This window comes from Crocuta crocuta, unplaced genomic scaffold (assembly GCF_008692635.1).
Source record: "Crocuta crocuta isolate KB4526 unplaced genomic scaffold, BGI_CrCroc_1.0 scaffold330, whole genome shotgun sequence".
Lineage (NCBI taxonomy): Eukaryota > Metazoa > Chordata > Mammalia > Carnivora > Hyaenidae > Crocuta > Crocuta crocuta.
In genome coordinates, this window is record NW_027530521.1 from 4,017,181 (window position 1) to 4,039,222 (window position 22,042).

A 22,042-nucleotide genomic window follows, 5' to 3' on the forward strand; every position below is an offset into this window, starting at 1 on the left:
GACCCTGGCTAGTAGGAGGTCTCTTCCAGTTTGAGGCTGATGTACCTGCCATGTTGGTCAATTAGACAGAACTTCCACACCACTGCCTTCCTCGCTTTGGCACTTAACCACTCTGCAGAGGAGAAGAACAGGACTAAATTTACCCCTGAAGGATGTGAAAGCAAAACCATAGGGCAAGCAACAAGCCTTCTAAACACCTCTTGGGTTACCTCAGCTAACAGTTTTATATCTGGTGAAGGGAAAGTCCAGTTAAGCAGGACTTAGACAATGGCCTGGGAGAACTGAACTGGACTCTATGATTACATATCAAGGGTCTATAGTCAAAAGTATTCTGGTTAATATTTCTTCCCCAATATTCTTCTGGGCCACTCACCACCACTTCATCTGGAGATGACCCATAATTTCTCTGGCAAGATATTTCACTTCTCTTATTCCTCTGTTGTGATGTGGAACTTATGTGACCTTTTATAATCATCTGACCTACTAATATAGGAGCATATGGACCACATGATAATCCTGGGCCTGAAGGATCCAGGTCATTCAATGCTCGTAAAGTGGCACAGGCCCTATAACAAGATGCTGAGGCCTCACCCAACAAACATTCCCAAATTAGGGGAACAAGCCCAAGGTCACAGGGGTATTACTGATTTCACTCATCCTTCCTGGCATGATTCTCAGCCAGGCTTCCCTATCATGTGGTTTGGTGAGGAAGAAAACTTGGACCAGCGCTGATGATGAGAAGAAGCTGTTTTCTTTCTGGTATAAACCATTTTCAATACATTTATTATGACATTAGGCGACAGACGCCCATACCCTAGTTCCCGTGACGTCCAGCCACCATAAAATCTTCTAAGATTCTACAGCCAGACCAATTTTCATCTTCTTTTAAGTTACCCCAGGGCTCCAAGCACAGTTACATTTCTACAGAAAATGTAGCCCTGGCCCTGGCAACATAACACAGTCAACTAAAGTGCAATAGGCCTAATTCATCAAAATGCACCATAGGGCAATTCACGGCTACACGGAAGAACGCAGAGCCTGGGAGCCTCACACAGAAAACCTCACCTCACCCAGGTGAATGCCCTTCCTGCAGTGCAGAGAAAAATCGACTCATAGACCGTAAACACATACGGCCACTGCCACTAGAACCACCTTCCAAAAATGTACGTCAGATCACACCTTACTTTGCTGCTCAAAGGCTCTCCATCCTCCTGAGCCCAGCACCCAAGCTCCTGCACAATCGTGTCCTAACTCACCTTTCTGGCCGCTGGTGGGTTACTCAGTGCACATCACTCGCCCCTGCTTCCTCCTCTAGAGTCAAGCCATTCTCACACCTCAACACTCACTAGTCATCCATGCAACAGAGATGCCAAGCACAAAGATCCTGTCTACAGCACAACAAAGACCACCTGGCTACCCCCTGGATGCTACTCATTCTGTGAGGAATAAAGCAAGAGTTTTGAAGTGTTCTTCCACTAAAAGTGCACATCACAAAGGCATGGGAACGTTCATATTTAAACTAAAGATAAAGGATGACTATTCAGGGGCACCTGGGTGGCTCAGACAGTTGGGCGTCCGACTTCGGCTAGGGTCATGATCCCGCGATTCGTGGGTTCGAGCCTCGCATCGGGCTCTGTGCTGACAGCTAGCTCAGAGCCCGGAGCTTGCTTCAGATTCTGTTGTCTCCCTCTCTCTCTGACTCTTCCCTGTTCACGCTGCCTCTCTCTCTCTCAGAAATAAATAAAACATTTAAAAAAAAAAAAAGGATGGCTTTTCAGCTTAATGTACAAGCGTTTTACATTTTTTAATGTTTATTTATTTTAGAGAGAGAGAGAAAGAGAGACAGGAAGAACCCAAAAGGAAGAGGGGCAGAGAGAGAGAGGGAGACACAGAATCCAAAACAGACTCCAGGTTCTAAGCACCAATGCGGGGCTCGAGCCCACGAACTGTGAGATCATAACCTGAGCCAAGGTCGGACGCTCAACAGACTGAGCCACCTCAGCGCCCCAGTGTTTTAAATAGCAAACTCCCTTATGCTTTTGTAAACGGGATTTGATTTGTAAAAATCAGGCTTCCAGACAAAAATGTTAAGCCTATACCCAGTTCCTGTGGCAGTGACACTTCCCTCCAATATGGTTCACCATATGATATGCTATGACATGTTTAATAAGTTAGCATTTGTCCCCCTGACTCATTCCATGGTTGAACAAGTACATATGCCAATGCGGAAAGACAAAGTAGAAGAGGGAGAAGGAAGAAGAAGGAGAAGCATTTAAAATCTGTTGAGATATTAGGACTGGTGCTGTGCATTCTTATTTCACAGCGATTTTTCAAAACCTGAGAGGTACTCTACCGTGATGCTGGATCTGTGCTGATCTTTCGGCACTGACCCCCTGCCTACTCGTCTTCGCAGGGGTACAAGGTGACGACCACCACCACACGTGCTGCTCTGGCTCAGATGCTGCTTGAAGGATGCTGGGTGTGGCCGCGGAGCACAGCAAGCTGACTGGCTCTCACAGGTCAAGGTCAAGACCCTGGGCTTTTATCATTAGTATTTGGTAGACAGCCGGCCAAAAATGCATGTCTTGGGAGATGGAGGAGGCCGTGGGTTTTTTTGTTGGTTTGTTTTTTTTTTAACATTTATTTATTTTTGAGAGATAGAGAAAGACAGAGCACGAATGGGGGAAGAGCAGAGAGAGAGGGAGACAGAATCCAAAGCAGGCTCCAGGCTGTCAACACAGAGCCCAATGCAGGGCTAGAACCCACAGACTATGAGATCATGACCTGAGCCGAAGTCGGATGCTAAACTGACTGAGTCACCCAGGCGCCCCTTAATATCAAGGCACATAAACACGGAAGCACAGCCAAGCAGGAGGTTACAGGAGAAAATACTACTGTATCCAGAGTAAGTATACAGTGTATCTGACAGAGGGGTTTAAATGATCAGGAGATGAATTTGTAGCTAATATTAACACTTCTACAAAATAAAATTTAAACACTTCAATGTCCTTTTCATCATTAACTCATTAAAATAAGTTATAAAATACATGTACACAGTTTTGACAATGCGTTATTTTTAGGCATTTGGCCAAATGTGCTAGAAAAGATTATCAGAAGAATAGTACATATCAGTCATTTCAAAAGGCAAGACACAAAATAGATTTTAGAGATCAGAATGTTAGTTTTGATCAAAACACTTTGCCTGCTAAATCATAAACTCAGAGTTGCACATATATACTAAAAATCTTTATCAGCGCTGAGACTACCAAAATTATAGTAACGTTCTTGAGAGCACTTACTAGGAATTGGATATATTACCTTATTTAACTCCCAAAACAACTCTGTGAGGTAAAGAAATTAACACCCTCCATTGTACACATGAAAAATGGAAAAACAGAGGGCAAGAAATGTGTTCTGGGTCATACAACTAGTAAATTGTAGAGTTATTTAATTCACTTGAAACCTCACACAGATTACTGAACAATGATAACATTTATACAGGTATGCCGAGGGAAATGTCTTTACACCTATACAGATATGTTTAAAAGAATCCATTTTGTGTGTGTGGGTCTTGCTCCAAATCTACTTAAAGATCTACTTGTTAGTGTATCTCACTTAAACTGAATCTTAAGTTAAGGAAAAAACCCTGGTTAAAAACAATAATGGAAAAGATACCGTGGTTATTTTCTTTTATAAAATTATTTGTCATATTACAGTAGAATTCAGATGAGGTGACTTTGAGTAGCAAGCTACCAAACGTTATGTGGGATGTTTGCAGCAATGATGAAGCTTCGTTTTGGTAACAGGTTTCTATGAACCCACATATTAAAATCATATAAAACCACATACCAACTGATTTAACTAAGCACATGAAATGCAACATATATATTATCCAGGGAGAGGCACCAGCACACGCGAAGAACTGGACAAGGCACAAGATTTTAGGGCCCTTGCACTTAAAATCAAGCATGTAACAGACATCCCTTCTCAGGGCACGAAGACGTAAGGAGGATTTTTCTTTAAACATTCACAAGAAAGAAAAAGATCAAGACTGTGCCATAAGCTGAAACCCAGTAATTAAGTTCTTATTTAGATTTATCTGGGTAATTCCCATAATTTTGAGTTAAGTATTTTTTTATTTCCTTAAACTAGAAGAGTCACTAAAATAGGATTCGGCTTTTCTGTTAGTACCGTGGTCCCCCTTACCTGTGGTCTCGCTTTCCAAGCTTTCACTTACCCACAGTCAACCCAGGTCGACCACGGTCAGAAAGCAGATGATCCTCCTTCTGACACACCATCAGAAGGTCAAGAGCAGCCTAACACCAGGTGACAGTGCCTATATCTTTCCCTCACTTCATCGTGGCCCGTGGGCATTTTATCATTCCACGTCATCACAGGAAGGGTGAGTGCAGTAGAGTAAGATGCTTTGAGAGAGACTGCATTCACAGAACTATTACAGTATATCATTATAATTGTTCTATTTATTATTGCTGTTAATTTCTTATTGAGCCTAACTTAGAAATGAAACTTTATCATGGGTATGTACGGATAGGAAAAAGCAGAATATATACAGTTTGGTGGTTATCTGTGCTTTCAGGCATCCACTGGAAGTCTCAGAACGTATCCCCTGTGGATACGGGGGACACTACCATATGTTCAGATTTGAAGCTTCTGACGTTGCCTGTGGAAATTCTGCCTCGGGCAATATTTTCTGGTAGGCCAGTATGCAGAATCAAGGCATGGAATCAGTGACTGCTAACATATAAGGAAAAGTAGTGCTCAGATGCTCGTAGTTGCTACTTGTCCCCACCCCCTTTTCTGCTGCCTAGTCTTCCTTTTAGCGCACATCAGCTGTGGTGTCTTCTCCAGGCACATACAAGTAACGTGCTTTGCCGCATGCCTACCAGCTAGAAACCAGAGTAATTTTTATGTGTGGCTAATAAAAATCACTCTCATCACTTTATAGCCCACACTACCTACCACACAACGCTTTACTACAACATTTCATTCATCTGCTTACAATGTGTTACAGGGGATACGAGATGGAGATAATTTATCAGCGAAGAACTGTGTGTAGATGAAAACTTGGTAAAAATCCATCTTCAGCCTAAGTTCATTTGTGTAGTCCCAGGGCCTACCATCCTGTTTGGACAGAGGAAGCATTTCATAAACGTTCAGTTGTTCAAAAGCAAAATTACACAGAAACCTGTTTGGACTTCAGCTCTTTCTACTTCCCCGAAACATAAGGAAAAGACCACCTTCACTGGGGATACGTATTTACATGGAAAGAAGAGTTAACTAGCGTGAACAAACTGGTCATGTGTTTTCATATAGAATGAACCAAAAGGGGATGACATATTTGTAAAAAAGCTGCTTACCTTACAAACAGAAAGAACATTCACATTTATCAGTTTCTTGATAGTCTGTAAAAAAAAATATGGATAATTTTATATACATCTGATCACGGAAGTAACCATATTAGATACATTTCTCTCTATAGACCTAGCAAATCCCTAGAAGTTTTCCCAGACAGAGTAGACACACTGGAAGATGGCAGTAGTTGGGGTAGAAACGCAGATTTTATTTTACTCTCAGTGTTACGATACTTTCCTACCAAAAGCAGCAATTCATGCTAAAATGCAAAACCCAGGGTAAATATGCAAGTAAAATCTGGAAGCAAAAGACACTAAGTCTAAAAGAAATATGTTATTTTCTTACTGCTAATATTAAAGGGAGAAGTTATTGAATCTAAGATTTTCAACATTTTTTTTAATTCACAATTCCTTCTTTTCTAATTTTTATTATGCTTTTCTAATTTTTAATAAAGAATTATGCATGGGGGCGCCTGGGTGGCTCAGTCGGTCAAACGTCCAACTCTTGATTTCAACTCAGGTCGTGATCTCACAGTTTGTGAGTTTGAGCCCCATATCAGGCTCTGCGCAGACAGTGCAGCCTGCTTGGGATTCTCTCTCACCCTCTCTCTCTGCCTCTTCACCCCCCCCCCACTCTCTCTTAAAAATAAACAAACATTTTTTAAAAAAGGATTTATGCATGCCTCAAGAATACAGCTTTCACTTTGGTAAGTTTACCTGAATCAACCATATTGTTATACATTAACATATTTATGACTTCTAAATTGATATGTAGAATCCTGATACTTAAAACAGAGCTATTTTGATATAATAAAAATAGAAATAAGGGTAACAAAATGAGTTACTATTGAACCTTGTACTATACTAAAGAAGCTATAAACATTTTCTCATTCAATCCTTCTAAGATTCCTACAAAGGGCCTATTTTGTTGACGTGTGAATGGACACGAATTTTGTGGATATGGGATGGTTGGGATCATACCCAGGGTAACTCAGGGAACAAGAAGAAGGGCCACAGTGTGAACCCTTTTACCACACCGCCTTGCCAATACTCATATGCTTTCTTTTTGTTGCCATACTATTTAAAAAAAGACTTACACTGTCCAAGTCAGGAACGTCCAGAAAGTATTCAGGATACCCATATGACATTCCCACATTGTTCACTGAAATAAGACAAGATCGTTAGCTGGCTGACAAAAACTATATTTTATAGATTTGTTGAAATAATGAGATAATATCGAGGCTAAAGTGATAGATACAATGACCTCAAATACTGTTTATGACTGGAGTGATCTTTCCCACACTTTTCCATACAAAATCTACCAGTGTTTGTATAGTTCAAATGTCTTCTTCATTAAGCCCTTCCTGAACCTACCATCTAACCCCTGATAAAGGGACTTTCTCTTTGCTTTCATTTCCATAGCCCCTTGGAGTGTATTCTGCCTGTGGGATAGTTATTTGTAGATCTTGCTTGACCCCTCTCTAGACTGACCTTCTCATAATGGAGTAGAAAGAGTGATGAATACTGCAGTGTAGGGGACCAGAAACCTGCATTCTACCAGAAACAGAAAAAGTGTGACTGGGGCTGAGTCACGTATGAGATGCATCTCAGTTTCTTATGTCTAACAGGAGAGCTTGTTTTATCATTCAACAAGTATCTGCCATGTGCCTATGTATAAGACACGCACTAGAAACTAGAAACACCAGAAAGAAAAAGACAATTTCTGGCATTACAGTGCATACTATGTTGTAGGAAGAGAAAGGCACTGAACACAAAGAATAAAACATTTATTTCAGGGGCGCCTGGGTGGCTAAGTTAACCTTCCCACTTCAGCTCAGGTCATGATCTCGCGGTTCATGGGTTCAAGCCCTGTGTTGGGCTCTGTGTTGACAGCACGGAGCCTGGAGGCTGCTTCAGATTCTGTGTCTCCCTCTCTCTCTGACCCTCTCCCTCCCACGCTCTGTCTCTGTCTCTCAAGAATAAATAAACGTTAAAAAAATTTTTTTTAATAAAAATCATTTATTTCGTTACCAAGTATACTGTGCCATGGGAGCCTGACATCACCTAGGAAGTGAGGGAAGGCTTCTTGGTAGAGGCCAAGAGAGTAGTTTCACTACTTCATGTCTCCAATGAACCATCCATCCCTACGAGACCATAAGCCTTGAAAATCAAGATCATGTCCTTCCTCAGTCACTTCACCTATGGTTGGGACTACAGGACAACTGAGAAGCCAAGAAGAAATCTACATACAATTAGGTACATGATTAATACTCAGATATTCTATGGTTCTCCCTAGCTCTGGAAAGACAAATCCAAAATAGGGAACATTTGCAGGAATTTAAAAAAAAAAACACAAAGTATCTTGGACTTTATTTTAGTTAACAATGAAATGGAGAATCTCTACATTTAGTCCCCGCAATAAGTCTTCTAGGGAGTTCCTATTATTATCTCCCTTTTCCATAGTAGGAAACTAAAGTTCACAGCCGTTAGATAACTTGCCAAAGGACACAGAGCAAAGTAAGGCTGGGACTCCAACTCTGGAAATTTGACTTCAGAAGCTGGGCTCTTAACCGCCACATTAAAGCTACATATGCCTTCACCCGGTATTCACTTCAGAAAAAAAAATATCAGTATTAATTGGATAAAAAACAGAAATCTGGTAGTCATGTTTAATAAAACTGGAGTATTAGAAAAGAAAGTTTTCAGTAGCAAAAAGATGGTGAAATTACAGTCAGTCTGCTAAAACTTAGAAGGCACTGTTGCCAAATAAACCTGATAGTAGTAACAGTAACTATTTCAATAGACTAACAAAATTAGTGGTTCGAAATAACTCAATAAGAGTTCTATATTTAGCAATAAGCCAGTCACTTGAGGCTGTGAGTCTCAAGATTTTACCTGCACAACTTGATCATGACGGACTTAACAAGATCACTGAAAATTATCTAAAAATCAGAAAGCAAAGGACAATGGCAAAGCAAACTACTTAATTACAATTTATGCTCTTGTGAACAAGGATTATACCTAAACATAATTAATAATCACAGGACCAAATCCATTTTTAATTTATTCAACAGGTTCTCTACCCACCAGAGGTTCAAGGAATAGGTTCTACACAAACCTTTAACAATTAAGGCTAAGCTAGTTAAAGATGAGGCATTATGTTCCCTTGACTTTGCTTTACCCATGGATAGAATTATAAAGAATGAATAACTCACAGCCTAAGAGCAACAACAACTAAAGTATCTGTTAAAATGCTACAAATAAATATCTGTTACAAAGCCAGCTTAAAATAATCTTCAAGGAAAGGTTTTGCCAAATTTCAATGTTCTTCAGGACTGAAGAAAAATTCTCTCACTTACAGCCAGTTCCATCTCCCTTCACCCTCCTGGGTCTAGAAAACTTTGTTTTCTTCCTAATCAATGGAAATATTAATGCTCTATTTCAAAGTGCTGAAGAAAACTAGATAGTGTAATTATAAATCTTTTATTTACATTTTTTAAAGAGTTGATGCTTTTTTAAAAGTGTATTTATTTATTTTGAGAGTGTGTGTGTGCACATGCATGAGAAAGGGAGGGGCAGAGAGAATCCCAAGCAGGTTCCATGCTGTCAGCATGGAGCTTGATGTGGGGCACCATCTCTTGAATTATGAGATCATGACCTGGGCTGAAACAAAGAGTCAGATGCGTAACCAACTGAGCCACCCAGGCGCCCCTAAATCTTTTAAAATCCAGATTGTGTGTGTGTGTGTGTGTGTGTGTGTGTGTTTTAACCTGGGAACTCCATAAGCAGTACACTTGATTTAGTAATCTCAACATGTACTGCAAGTACAAAGTTGAGCTAAGGAAGTCCACAAAAAACTAAGCATGCAGGGAAATGGCGCTCTGATTAAGGCACTAACAATGGACAATCTTTAGATCTGTTTCTAGTTGAGCAAAGGGAGCCATCAAAACTACATACTCACACAATGAAACTGTGAACATTTATTTAATATAGTTCTAAGAGAAAACATGTTTGGGGCGCCTGGGTGGCTCAGTTGGCTGAGCGTCCGACTTCAGCTCAGGTCATGATCTCATGGTGCGTGGGTTTGAGCCCTGTGTCAGGCTCCGTGCTGACAGATCAGAGCCTGGAGCCTGCTTCAGTTTCTGTGTCTCCCTCTCTCTCTGCCCCTCCCACACTCATGCTCTGTCTCACTCTCTCTCAAAAATAAATAAGCATTAAAAATTAAAAAAAAAATAAATAAAAAGGAACATGTTCAACACTTTAGCCCAAAGAAATAAATAGAATCATGTATAAGGGCCATGTTACTATAACCAAAAATACACAGAGAAAAAAATGTTAAAGCTAGAATAGATCTTTCAGAGCATTAAGCCCAATTTTATGAGGGGAAGTACATTACAAGGTCAGGCTGGCAATTTGTTCTATACCAAGGCTTAGGACTCTAAAATCCCTGCCTGTTTTGTCAGTTGCGCTTTTTGCTTGTGAAATATACACTACCCACAATCTCTCCACGGTTGGTAATCACTTTAGAGTGCTATTATTTAAGAGCACAGAGAAAAACAACTGTTGCTTTCAAACAGCTATTTCCATAAACTGCACAACAGTGCAAATCTTTTCAAAAAGGCAACCCCATTGCAATTTTATTTTGAGACATTAGGTGGCAGCAATAACCAAACAGCAGGCGGAAAGCTTTCAGGGAATTGGAAAAGGAAGAAAACAGGCTTTGGGTAGGAGTGAAGGATGGAAATATTTCCATTACAATGTAATCTCATTAAGAATGAGTGTGTGCAATGCCATCTCTATATATTATAGGATTCATTCTAGAATTCACCAAACTAAACAGTGCTGCAAAGTTGTTCCAACAGTATTCAGATAGTTGAAAATCCCTTCTAAATGGTAGCATTTTAAATTGGCATTAAACATCTGTTTATTAGTCACGGTCGTTTTTGTTGTTGTTGTTGTTATTGTTGCTTTCTTAATTCTTCAGGTAAGACACCAGAGACAAATTTAAAATTATTTATTCAGTGACCCACAAAAGCCCCTCCATCACTAAAAGACACAGTGTCTTTCTGAAAACAAAGGATGCCCATGTAATCTCGGAATTCCAACCAGGACTTCAACAATCACCAGGGGATCATGAATAGATATAAAATCTTTCCCATCAGCTTCTCATTGGAATGTTAAGATAAGAACAGTTCAAGAGAAGAGATGAGGCAAACAGAGCAGAGGTCACAAAAGACCAAGAACAAGGGCAAGGTAAGTGGACAAAGAAGGATGTGGGGGGTGGGTGGGTGGGGGAAGGAGCAAAATGAAAGGAGCCCGGCCCTCCCAGGGAGGAACAGTCAATGGCTCCTGGCTTAGCAGTGCCCTCCCACACCTCCCACGCAGAACTTCTGAAAACACCAATACTGTCCAGAGTAATTCTGAAGCGTTATGTAGATATTCTGTACGATATGATTGCTAAAAATCACTTCCACATCTCTCACACTTAAAATGAACATACACAGGATTTGTTTCTTCTCAATTCATTTGCCGCTGTTTCTGACCTTACCAGACCTAGAATCGTTTATTTAAGCCAGCTGCTTTTGAGATGATGACGTCATTAGAAAATCAGATATTTGGTATCTGGGTTGGGCATGAGGGAGGAGCAAACAATAAATTACTAGAAAATAAAAATCCAGGGCGCCTGGGTGGCTCAGGTCACGATCTCACGTTTCATGGGTTCGAGCCCCACGTCGGGCTCTGTGCTGACTGCCAGCTCAGAGCCTGGAGCCTGTTTCAGATTCTGTATCTTCCTCTCTCTCTGACCCTCCCCTGCTCATGCTGTCTCTCTCTCTCTCTTTCTCTCAGAAATAAATAAAACATTAAAAAAAATTTTTTTAAATCCACTTGAAGAAACACAGCAATAACTACAGGCGACCACACACAGAACACCTTCAACCTGCTTTTTCTAGATTAATCTGAGGCTTAAGAAATTAAGGTGGTATAAAAATACTTCGTCTAATGGTTGGGCTTCCCAATAGATGTCAAGTAATGAATATTCCCGATTTTCCACTCACCATATCAAAGTACACATGTTAAGGTAATTTCAGTCACATTTATAGTGATATAGACTAATCCAGTTCAAGCACTCAAATTAAAGACTAGAGAAATGGAAAACCTATTACAGCTCATTAATAAAATGGATTTTTAAAATGCTGCTACTTCATCACTTTTCAAAACAAACTGAAATTTTTGAATGCAGACTTCAGTTATACCACATGTAACTTCTCCTGCCTTAAGCTTTTGAACTCACAGGGTCTGGATCTCAAAGTCCAACAGACCCAAGTTTCAGTCCTGGCTCTACCACTACAGCTCCTAACAAGAGGCCAGTGATTTCACCCCAAAGAGTCTCAGTTTTCTCAAGTCCTTAGATATCAAACAGGGCTAATAAATTAAGAAATGATACACATCAAATCTTTAACCCAATTCCTGGAACATATCAGTATGTTAATAAGTGGAGGAGGAAGAGTGTTTACTTTTGTGTGGCCATTTCTTCTTCTTCTTTTCTTTCTTTCTTTCTTTTTTTTTTTTTTAGTTTATTTATTTTGAGAGAGAGAGAGCAAGCAGGGGAGGGGCAGAGAGAGAGAAAGAGAGAGAGAATCCAAAGCTGGCCCTGCGCTGTCAGCACAGAGCCCGATATAGGGCTCGAACTCACGAACTATGAGATCACGGCCTGAGCCGAAATCAAGAGTTGGACACCTAGCTGACTGAGCCACCCAGGCGCCCCTATGTGGTCACTTATTCAATAGGTAGTTACTGAACCCCTCTGTAGCCAACACTATTCTAGGTGCTGGGACACAGCAGGACAGGCAAGGTCCTCCTTCTATCATATGTGGCCAGCGACAAAGTGGAAAGATCCCATGGAAACAGCCAGAATAATGGCTCATACTGATTAAGGGTATCCCAGTTGTTCCTCTACCGTCTCTTTCAAGTAGATCTAGTCTGACAGTCTATAGAGAGTTTGCAAAGTGAGGCAAAGAACATTCCTTCTTTGCCTTATTTAACATATTGCTGTAGCTAGCACATGTTCATACTCTGACAGATGATATTTGGAACACCATGTAAAACATTTTGCAAACTTTACAGTTTTCATACACTTGTGAGTAGCAATTTCTAAATAAAAGAGAGTTTACAGGGCTTTAAATTTGCAGTGCCTTTAATCAGAAATTGAAAAGTTTAAGACTGAGTCAGAAGCAACACAAGAGAACACTTTATTTCCACTGTTTAATTATAAATTGCTATGTGACTTCATTACAAAACTAGGTAAGATCTGCCATCCATAAACTCAGAAGAGAGGAGGAAAGAAGGATGACATGAGGCTGGTAGTTAAATCTTAGCGAATGGGAGGAACATTTGTCAATTTCATGAATTACGGTTCTATTTACATTTCTGAGATCACAGCTAATTACCCTGTTTTAAGTTAAAGGTTCTGGTTTAATTAATACCATTAGTGGTTTTCGAGTGAAAGGAGATACATTTGAATTCTATGTCTTATTCTCACTTTAGAAATCCAATTTCATCCAACACATCTAATGGAACTATAAGACACTATACTTAGTCTGATAATGCTCCTTATGAGTCTCCTAGTCTTAAAAAAAATCAATGTAATTATTCCACTTGCCGTGATTGGTGACCCCAGGTTTCAACCTTGTTCAACACAAAGGAGCGCACTGGTGCCAGAGATCCAAAGCTCCACATGAATCTCCACTTGGGACTTCTCATAGCCCAAAGTGAAATCATCATTTTCTTTACAGAACTTGCTCCTGATCTAGGGTTTCTTGTCTTAAGGAAATAGCACAGAGTTGCTCAAGCCAGAACCTGTAAATCACTAACCACTACTTGTATAATCCTAGACAATATTTAACCTCCTTAAGTCTGTTTCTTGTTCACAAAATGGGCACAAAAACAGTAATGTCTACTTTATAGTACTGTTGAGGATTGCATGAGATTTGTTAGCACAGTGCCTGGCATATAAAAGCACTTGGGGATGTTGGCAATAACGATCAGACACACCAAACAATTGCTATTGTTATTAATCATTCTTTCTATCAGACAAAACCTCTGATGAGGACCCTCCCTCAACAGACATTGGTCCTATTTGTAGTTCCTAAACATCCCTGTAGTCAAGCTACTTCTAACCATTCCCGCTGCCCGCATCCTAACGCAATCACTGTCATCTTATGTTTCACTGCTGAAAGAAGCTTACTGGTCTCTTATTATCAAATCCTGCCCTCTTCCACTTGAAGTCAGAAAAATCTCTCTAAAATGATGTCAATTTACTGCTTAAAACTCTACAGTGTCTACACTGTCCTTCCAGTAGAGCCCAAACCTATTAATCTGATTTTCTAAGTCTTTCGTGAGCTGGCCCTGGTTAATCTCCTGACTCTGGCCACTGTCCCCATTGCAGTCCGTGCATTAGATTTACAGGTCTTCCATCAGTTCCTCCAACTTGTCAAGCACATTCACCTCCAGCCTTCTCTTCTACCTGGAAACCCTTCCCATCTCTCTTGTCCCAGGGCTGATCAGCCTTTAGGGCTCACCTTAAATAGAACTTTCTCAGAGACCACCTCTGACACCTCAGCTTTTTCTGCAGCATTCTTTCATTACATTCACTGCTTGTTCAATAGCTGTCTTCCATTAAAGCAGAACCAGTATGTTTTACATACTGCTGTATTGTTGAATGAATTAGCACACAAATCAATCAACAAACAGAAAAGGAGAGGTGCCCTAGAATAAAGGATTTCTCTGGTCCTTGTCCCAGATTTCTGGGGTAGAGGTCCTAAACCCTTGCTATTTCTAAGATGATAGGAGGTTCTTGGTAATTCTTGGTGGGCCTTTTTTTTTTTTCAAGTTTTATTTATTTAAGTAATCCCTACACTCAATGTGGGGCTTGAACTCATGATTCTGAGATCAAGAGTCACATGCTCTGCCAGCTCTACTGACTGAGCCAGCCAGGTGCCTCTTCATGGTTAGCCTTCGGATCATGCCCGAGATTATGCTAATGAGATTAATCAGGATGGGGCTTGGTCACCAAACAGACCAAACTGTGTGACTAGGAGGTTAAGGCTTTGAGCCAGCTAGAAACTAAGTTCAGTCACATAGCCACAGATTTCAATTAATCACATCTACATAATGAAACCCCAATAAAAATTCTGGACACTGAGCTTTCTGGTTGGTGAACATTAAGGGCAGAGAGGAGATGCATCCTAACTCCACAGAGAGGCACAGAGTTCAGAACCCTCTCAGATCTTGCCCTATGAGTCTCTTTATTTGGCTAGTGTTCATTCCTATCCTTCATAATAAAACTCTATTTGTGAGTATAGTGCTCTCCTAGTTCTGTAAGATGTTAGAGCAAATTATCAAACCTGAAGAGGTGGTAGGAAACCCCAACTTTGCAGCCAGGTGGTCAGAAGTGCAGGTGGCCTGGGGACTGTGCCCTGAACTTGTGGAGTGCACATGAACTCTGGGTGATTAGGGACAAAATTGGATTGCATTACAAAAGGGAAATTTTGGAAGGGTCTTAAACCCATAAATGGTGGGGGATGGGGAGAGAGGTAAACCATGAGACTCTTGAATGCTGAGAACAAACTGAGGACTGATGGGTGTGGGGGGGGGAGGGGGGAGATGGGCATGGAGGAGGGCACTTGTGGGGATGAGCACTGGGTGCTATATGGAAACCAACTTGACAATAAACTATTTGTAAAAAAACAAAAACAAAAACAAAAAAAAAACCCATAAATGGTATCCTGGTACAATAGGCAAACTCTACCTTCTATGCTATCATCCCATCATGTTCCTGTAAGCCTATCCTGTAGACCTAAGCTAATGGCCTCTTGGCCTCTGCTCTTTCTTGGGCATGAGCCACCTTATACCTGAGCCATGGGGACAGGTGGTGGTATTTCCAAACATGAAAATTTATCTTTGGTGCTCTGTCACCTACCTTTCTCTTGCCCTTCTATTCTTCCTCCTTTTCACAGCACCCCACCAACCAACCTCCCACGACAGTTTCCTCTGTTTTTTTTTTTTGGAGATTTTATTTTTAGGTAGTCTCTACAGTTGAACATGGGGCTTGAACTCACAACCCTGAGATCAAGAGTCATGTGCTTGACTGAGCCAGTTGGGAGCCCTTCTACAGTTTCCTCTTTTAAGTCTCTTCCTTTCCATTTCAAAATGATTTTTCCACGTCTTTCACTAACGACGACAGCCATTTCCTCCAGGCGACTGATCCAGAAAGGTCATAAACTAAATGTACCAATCCCAGTAAGATGTAAATGAAGACATCACTGGCCCTTTCAGAGACATTTTAAAAGTCAACTTAAAGCTAATTTCTAATTAGTAAAGTTCCTGAGGAGGGCAAGAAGTTAAGAAGTAGCTTTATAAATTTCTAAATCCTTTGGGGGTGCCTGGGTGGCTCAGTCGGTTAAGCATACAACTTCAGTTCAAGTCATGATCTCATGGTTCATGGATTCAAGCCCCCTGTTGGGCTCTGTGCTGACAGCTTGGAGCCTAGAGCCTGCTTCAGATTCTGTATCTCCCTCTCTCTCTGACCCTCCCCTGCTTATGCTGTCTCTATCACGCTCTCAAAAATAAATAAAACATTAAAAAAAATTTTTTAATAAAAAATAAAACTCTAAATCCTCCAAAGAAGACTATTCTACTTGTAACTTCCTTCATCAGCTGGGACTGGGAAGCTACACAACTCTTAACAAGTTCCTTCCCTCCCAGAGATCCCAGAAGAATTTTCTTAACCCAGTTCCTATAGCCCCTTGGCTCTCTCTCCTCAGCCTACACCTATTTCTCTTCCTTTGATATATTGGGGACTGAACTGTAAGGAAGACATCTCCGGATTCCAACCCAAATAACCTAGGAGTCTGCCATTTGGAAGCTAGCTGGCTCTTTCCCTGAGTAGCGAGTAATACTCTTGAGGCTTCTGTTGAGAACCTTCAAAGACTTACGGATAAACAGAGATGGAGTGGGGTGCCTGGGTGGCTCAGGTGGTTAATCGTCCGACTTTGGATCAGGTCATGATCTCACAGTTTGTGGGTTCGAGCCCTGCATCGAGCTATGTGCTGACAGCTAGCTGAAAGCCTGGAGCCTGCTTCAGATTCTGTGTCTCCCTCTCTCTCTGACCCTCCCCTAATCATGCTGTCTCTTTCTCTCTTTCTCTCTCTCAGAAATAAATAAAACATTTTAAAAAATTTAAAAACAGAGATGGAGTAGACTGATCTTAACTACTCATCTCTGCTCAAACCATATTTAAGGATAAAAATTCTCAACATTTGACCATTCTCTATCTTAGAACATTCTGGAAAATACTACGTTTTAGGGGAGAAAATGGAACACATGATTCCCACGTATTTCCCAGAATCCATAAGTCTGCATGGGCAAAGATAACAAAAAGATACTTTTGCATTTAGCTGAGGAGAAAGGAAGGACACAAATTTTTAAAAATCGTATCAAATACATAAGTGGAGCAAGTATTCACTTACAAAGGGCATGGGAATAAAAAGAAAAGTAAGTTGTAGTCCAGCTTTTGCAGCCAATAATTTTTGCAATTAACTGACTTTTATTATCTAGGCTATTGTTGGATGAATACTATTATTTATACTATTGTTATTGTCTATACAATTTTTATTTATTTATTTATTTATTTATTTATTTATTTATTTATTTATTTATTTACCTAAGAGAGAGGGAGAGAGAGACAGCATGAGCAAGGGAGGGTCAGAGAGAGAGGGAGATACAGAATCCAAAGCAGGCTCCAGGCTCTGAGCTAGCTGTCAGCAGAGAGCCTGACACGAGGCTCGAACCCACCAACCGCGAGATCATGACCTGAGCCGAAACCGGATGCTTAACCGACTGAGCCACCCAGGCACCCCTGTCTATACTATTTTAAGATTACACTACTAAAATGATGCCTCTTCTTAAAATTATGGCACTGCATAAATATAGGAAAACGTCAACAGGTAATAAACACTCCTGAATACACTAAGCCACCAGAGCATCACATCCACCTGTACCAACTAATTCTCTTGATTCTGCAACTTATAGGAAGGATGACAGTATGTGTGGGGAAGACCTTGACAGCATTTGGCATGGGGAGACTCTTGGTCTAGGATGCATTAAAAGCTTGAATAGAGCTATCATTGATTTTTTTTTAATGAATCACAAATGAAGTGACTATTTTTTCCAAGAAGACCTTTTAATTTTTTCTTCTAGAATAAAGAATGTCACTTTTTAAAGGTTAAAAAAAGTCACAGGAGTGGAATTTGAGAAAAGTATTGTCTGTGGCATACTTCAAATCCAAGGCTACTCTTTTGGCCTTGGTAAATTACGCCTCCTGCAATGTATTGTGCAAAGTCCTCCAAACCAATTTGAAGCACACATGAGAATCTCTCCTGAGGAATCAAGTAAGTAAGCATTATAGCATTCGCATTTTGTTAACCCATTGTTTGCTTATTCAAAGCAGTATTGATGTCATTTTCTCTAAATAGTTTAAGTCTTTTAAGCTTTCTCAATTCTGTGTTTCTTGGCATTTGCCTGAAAGAAGACAGCAGATGCTTGCTTATTTTACATAACGGAGTTAAGAATCCAACTTCTCAACCTAAAGCATTTATAGTCTTATCAAGTTACTGTGACCTTTCAGTATAAATTCAAACAATTCACGGCCATTTTCTTACTGCTTATCTTATTGAAAACTTGATGTTCTTTCATGACAAAGGGCTTTAGCATTTTCCTTTGAAATTCTGACAATACTAAGTTTCTTTATTAAGCACTGACTATATACTTTGGTGGTTAATGCTACTCAAACAAATGGAGTATACCTTGGTGATTTATTTTTCCTTTTATCATTACCAGTTTCATTAATACTCAGTAGAAAAAAATTCCTTCCTATGCCTTCAAATGGATTGCTAGGTCTTACTAGAAATCCATCTACATGTTTATTATTTAGGAAATGTAAGAAAGGTGAGGCCATGACATTAAGCAAAGGAGGCAGGAGAATAAATGAGATTATTTCCTCCTCATGAGACAGAGGTTGGAGTATGTGGGATCTGGGTGAGGAGGAAAGAGGGAAGAAGGTAAATGAGCTACATACCCAGGGAATAATAAGAAAAAGAAACCCGGGGTGCCTGGGTAGCTCAGTTGGTTGAGTGTCCGACTTCGGCTCATATCATGATCTCGCGGCTCATGAGTTTGAGCTCAGAGCCTGGAACCTGCTTTGGATTCTGTGTCTCCCTCTCTCTCTCCCTCTCCCACACTCACGCTCTGTCTGTCTCTCTCTCCAAAATAAATAAATATTTAAAAACATTTTTTTAAAAAGAAAAAGGAAACATAAACATCAGATCCTGCCCCCCCTCCCCCCGAACAACAGGTTCTATAATATAACCTGGTCTCCACTAGAGAAACTATAAGATTAGAGTTGAAATATGACCAAGCGATAAAATGTAGCTCATAAAGGTGTTTTATATTTATATTTAAGGTGTTTTAGTAGTTTCCTCCAAAACCTTGACAAACTAAAATTACAATGCAGTATCAGTCTGTCTGCTAATAATTGTCAATAACTATGCCTTATGATTAAGAAGACGGCTGTGAATGAGTAGGAAGAAAATGAAACACTCAGCCAGTTAAAAAGATAATGTGAAGATGGTGCCACAAATATGAAAGGATTATGCAAACATAAGCTACATTTTTATTATTGATTTGTCACCAAATAGAAATTTATGCATGTAGTTACGTATGTGTGTGTGTGTCAATAAGTAATCAATCAGAACAGTTAAATTACAGTGTAACTTTAAAGCGGGGTTTCTCAGCCTCGGCACTACTACTGAGATTTTAGGTGACGTCCTTGCTGTGGAAGTCTGTCCCGTGCATCATTGGATGTTTAGCAGCTTCCTGACCCACTAGACCTGACCCTCTAGGGGCTAGTAGAACGTCTTCCACCTTCTCCCTCAATTAGTCACCACTAGAAGGGTCTTTGGACAATGCCAGACAATGCAAAATTGCTCCTGGCTGAAAACCATGTTAAAGCATAAAAAAAAGGTAGAAATCATGGTTCACTCACACAACCTAAGGATGACGCACAGCCAGCATGAACTGGAGCAAAGACGTCCCTCACTGGGCACATTTGGCTACTGAATACTTAAAATGTGGCTAATTGGAATTGAGAAATGTTGCAAGTGCAATATATACGTAAACGGGAAGATTTAGTATGAGAAAAAGAATGCAAGCTATTTCAATAACTTTTTATATGAATTACATGCTAAGGTGATATTTTGGATATGGGGGGGCTAAAATAAAATAACCAAAATGAGCCAAAATGAACTTTATCTGTTACTTTGCAAAAACGTGGCTGTTAGAGAAGTTAAAATTACACATTGGCTCATGTTATGTTTCTGTATTTCTATTGGACAAGTGCTGAACTTGAGCAAAAACTATCCCTCCTTCACACTAATATTCCAAGCAGCCTTTCTTTGCAGATTGGGAAGGGAACTCCAAAGAGCTTTGTCCTCAGTGTTTTCTTTACATCCCCTATATTCGCCTTGGATGATCTCTCTAGTTTCGATGTTTCAATCAGATTACCACTTACAGATAACTCATCTCCAAACTCAGAGCTCAGCTAAAACCTAGATCCAGGGCGCCTGGCTGGCTCAGTTGGTAGAGCATGGGACTCTTGATGTCAGCATCATGAATTCGAGCCCCACATTAGCTGTAGGCATTACTAAGAAAATAAATAAACTTAAAAAAGAGAGCGTCCTAAATAAATAATAAATAAGTCCTAGATCCATATATACGACTATCAACTTAACAATCCCAAACTTAAATGATCCTCATTCCGAACAACATTCCTTCAGGATTCCCCATTTGAGTAACTGGCCCCACTGACCAGGTTCTCAAGCCGGAAACCTGAAAGCCATCCATGAGTGCTCTCTTCTTCATCCCCCTTGAAATCTCGCACAACGTTCTGCGTCGTTTACTTCCTCGTATTTCTGGAATCCTCCTTCTTCCCACCCCATTGCCCAGCCAAGTCACCATTACTGCACCCTATAGCAACACCCCCTTCCCTTTTATACTCTTACTACACCAAGCCCTGCCCTTCTCAAAAGTGCCGTCTCTCCTACTAGAACATTATACTACATGAAGGCAGGTACTTTCCTGTTTGGTGCCATGTCTCTGGTTCTTTGAGGAAAGAATGAATGAAAGCGTGAAGAGGGTACAAACTGCTACCTCACAGGTTGCACTTTACTAAGGAGCCGGCCTGTGAGAACAAGGGTTCCATTCCCATGAGGCCTGGAAAGCATCAGTCTTTATGTCTAAATACAGCATGTCGGTGTGGACACAAGTCCTAGGGTTCTAGAAGTGGGGGAAATGTGCTTGGGCACCACATGCCCTGTACTCTCATCCTTCACAGATCTCTCCATGTGCCTACACTCACACTGTAAACTGCCTATATGCTGGGTCAGGAAGGAACAGCTGAGTGCCTTTTATAATCCTCCAGCCTTGTGGGAAAACGATGCCTGATATTTTCCATCTTCAACGCCATGGTCTCAGAGTATCTACAGTTTTAGAGTTACTCAGTGAAAAGCAGCTAAAAGTTATACAAAGCTTTAAACAATCATGAACTATTTCTGAAAGAAAATTATTCTCCATGAACAGAAGTTCAAGACAAATCTCTTCTCATTAGGGATCCTCAATCTACCCCTGAGCCTAAGCCAGCCTTCATTCATTCCCCAGTCCATGCACAACTGTTTGAAAGGGCTGAGGATGGACAACGGCCCTGTTTATCCTAACTAGTAAGTTACAGCCGCTACTGATTAGGAAGTTTAATAAGACAAGAATTTTATAGATGTTAGTGGTGTTCTGGGTATCCCAGAACTAGGCTAAAGAAGAGGAATTTGTGAAAGATTCCGGCAATGTATGTATTTAGAGAAGAACATGTAGACACAATGGCAAAAACCAGAGCCATGTCTCCATTCACTGTTTGCCAAGGGCTCTCTTCTAAGTGGGCAGGCAGGAGTGTGCTGCTATGTGATAAGCACCAGGCAGGAGCTGAGGAAGATAGCATGTCAAGGCCAGGGTGACCTGCAGGTCCATGGGCACTACGTAGGCTACATATATGTAACTCTTTTCTTTTATTGTCTTATCCAGAAAGTATATAAAAGACCACTCTTATAGTATGAGGAAGGGAGTTGGGCCTTGACTAAAGAAATGTTCGGAAACATTATTTTCTAAGCTCATTCTAATTTAGAGAGGGAGAAAGTACAAGCATATTTGTGGGGGTGAGGGGCAGAGAGAGAGTGAGATAGAGAATCCCAAGCAGGCTCTGTATTCTCAGCTCAGAGCCGACACGGGTCTCAGTCAGAGCGTCCGACTCTTGATTTTGGCTCAGGTCATGGTCTCATGGTTCATGGGATTGAGCCCTGAGTTGGGCTCTGAGCTGACAGCATGGAGCCTGTTGGAGATTCTCTTTTCTACCTCTCTCTCTGCCCCTTACCCCTGCGTGCATGCATGCTCGTGCTCTCTCTTGTTCTCTCTCTCTCAAAATAAATAGACATTTTTTTGAAAGGTATTTTCTCTTCATTTTTTTCTCCGATACCCTCCAAAAGTAAATGATGACAATAACCAACCAGGTT

General features: G+C 40.6%; 1 protein-coding gene across 1 annotated transcript in view; it reads right to left on the reverse strand.

The window, feature by feature from the left end:
- Positions 1 to 22,042, reverse strand: part of HSD17B12 (hydroxysteroid 17-beta dehydrogenase 12) — a 162,679-nt gene that overhangs the window by 35,966 nt on the left and 104,671 nt on the right. Inside the window, exons 5-6 of the mRNA XM_077767467.1 lie at positions 6,470 to 6,534; positions 5,379 to 5,423 (exon numbers count right to left, since the gene is read on the reverse strand). Coding sequence (XP_077623593.1) covers positions 5,379 to 5,423; positions 6,470 to 6,534 — 110 coding nt within the window. The remainder of the gene's footprint in view (positions 1 to 5,378; positions 5,424 to 6,469; positions 6,535 to 22,042) is intronic.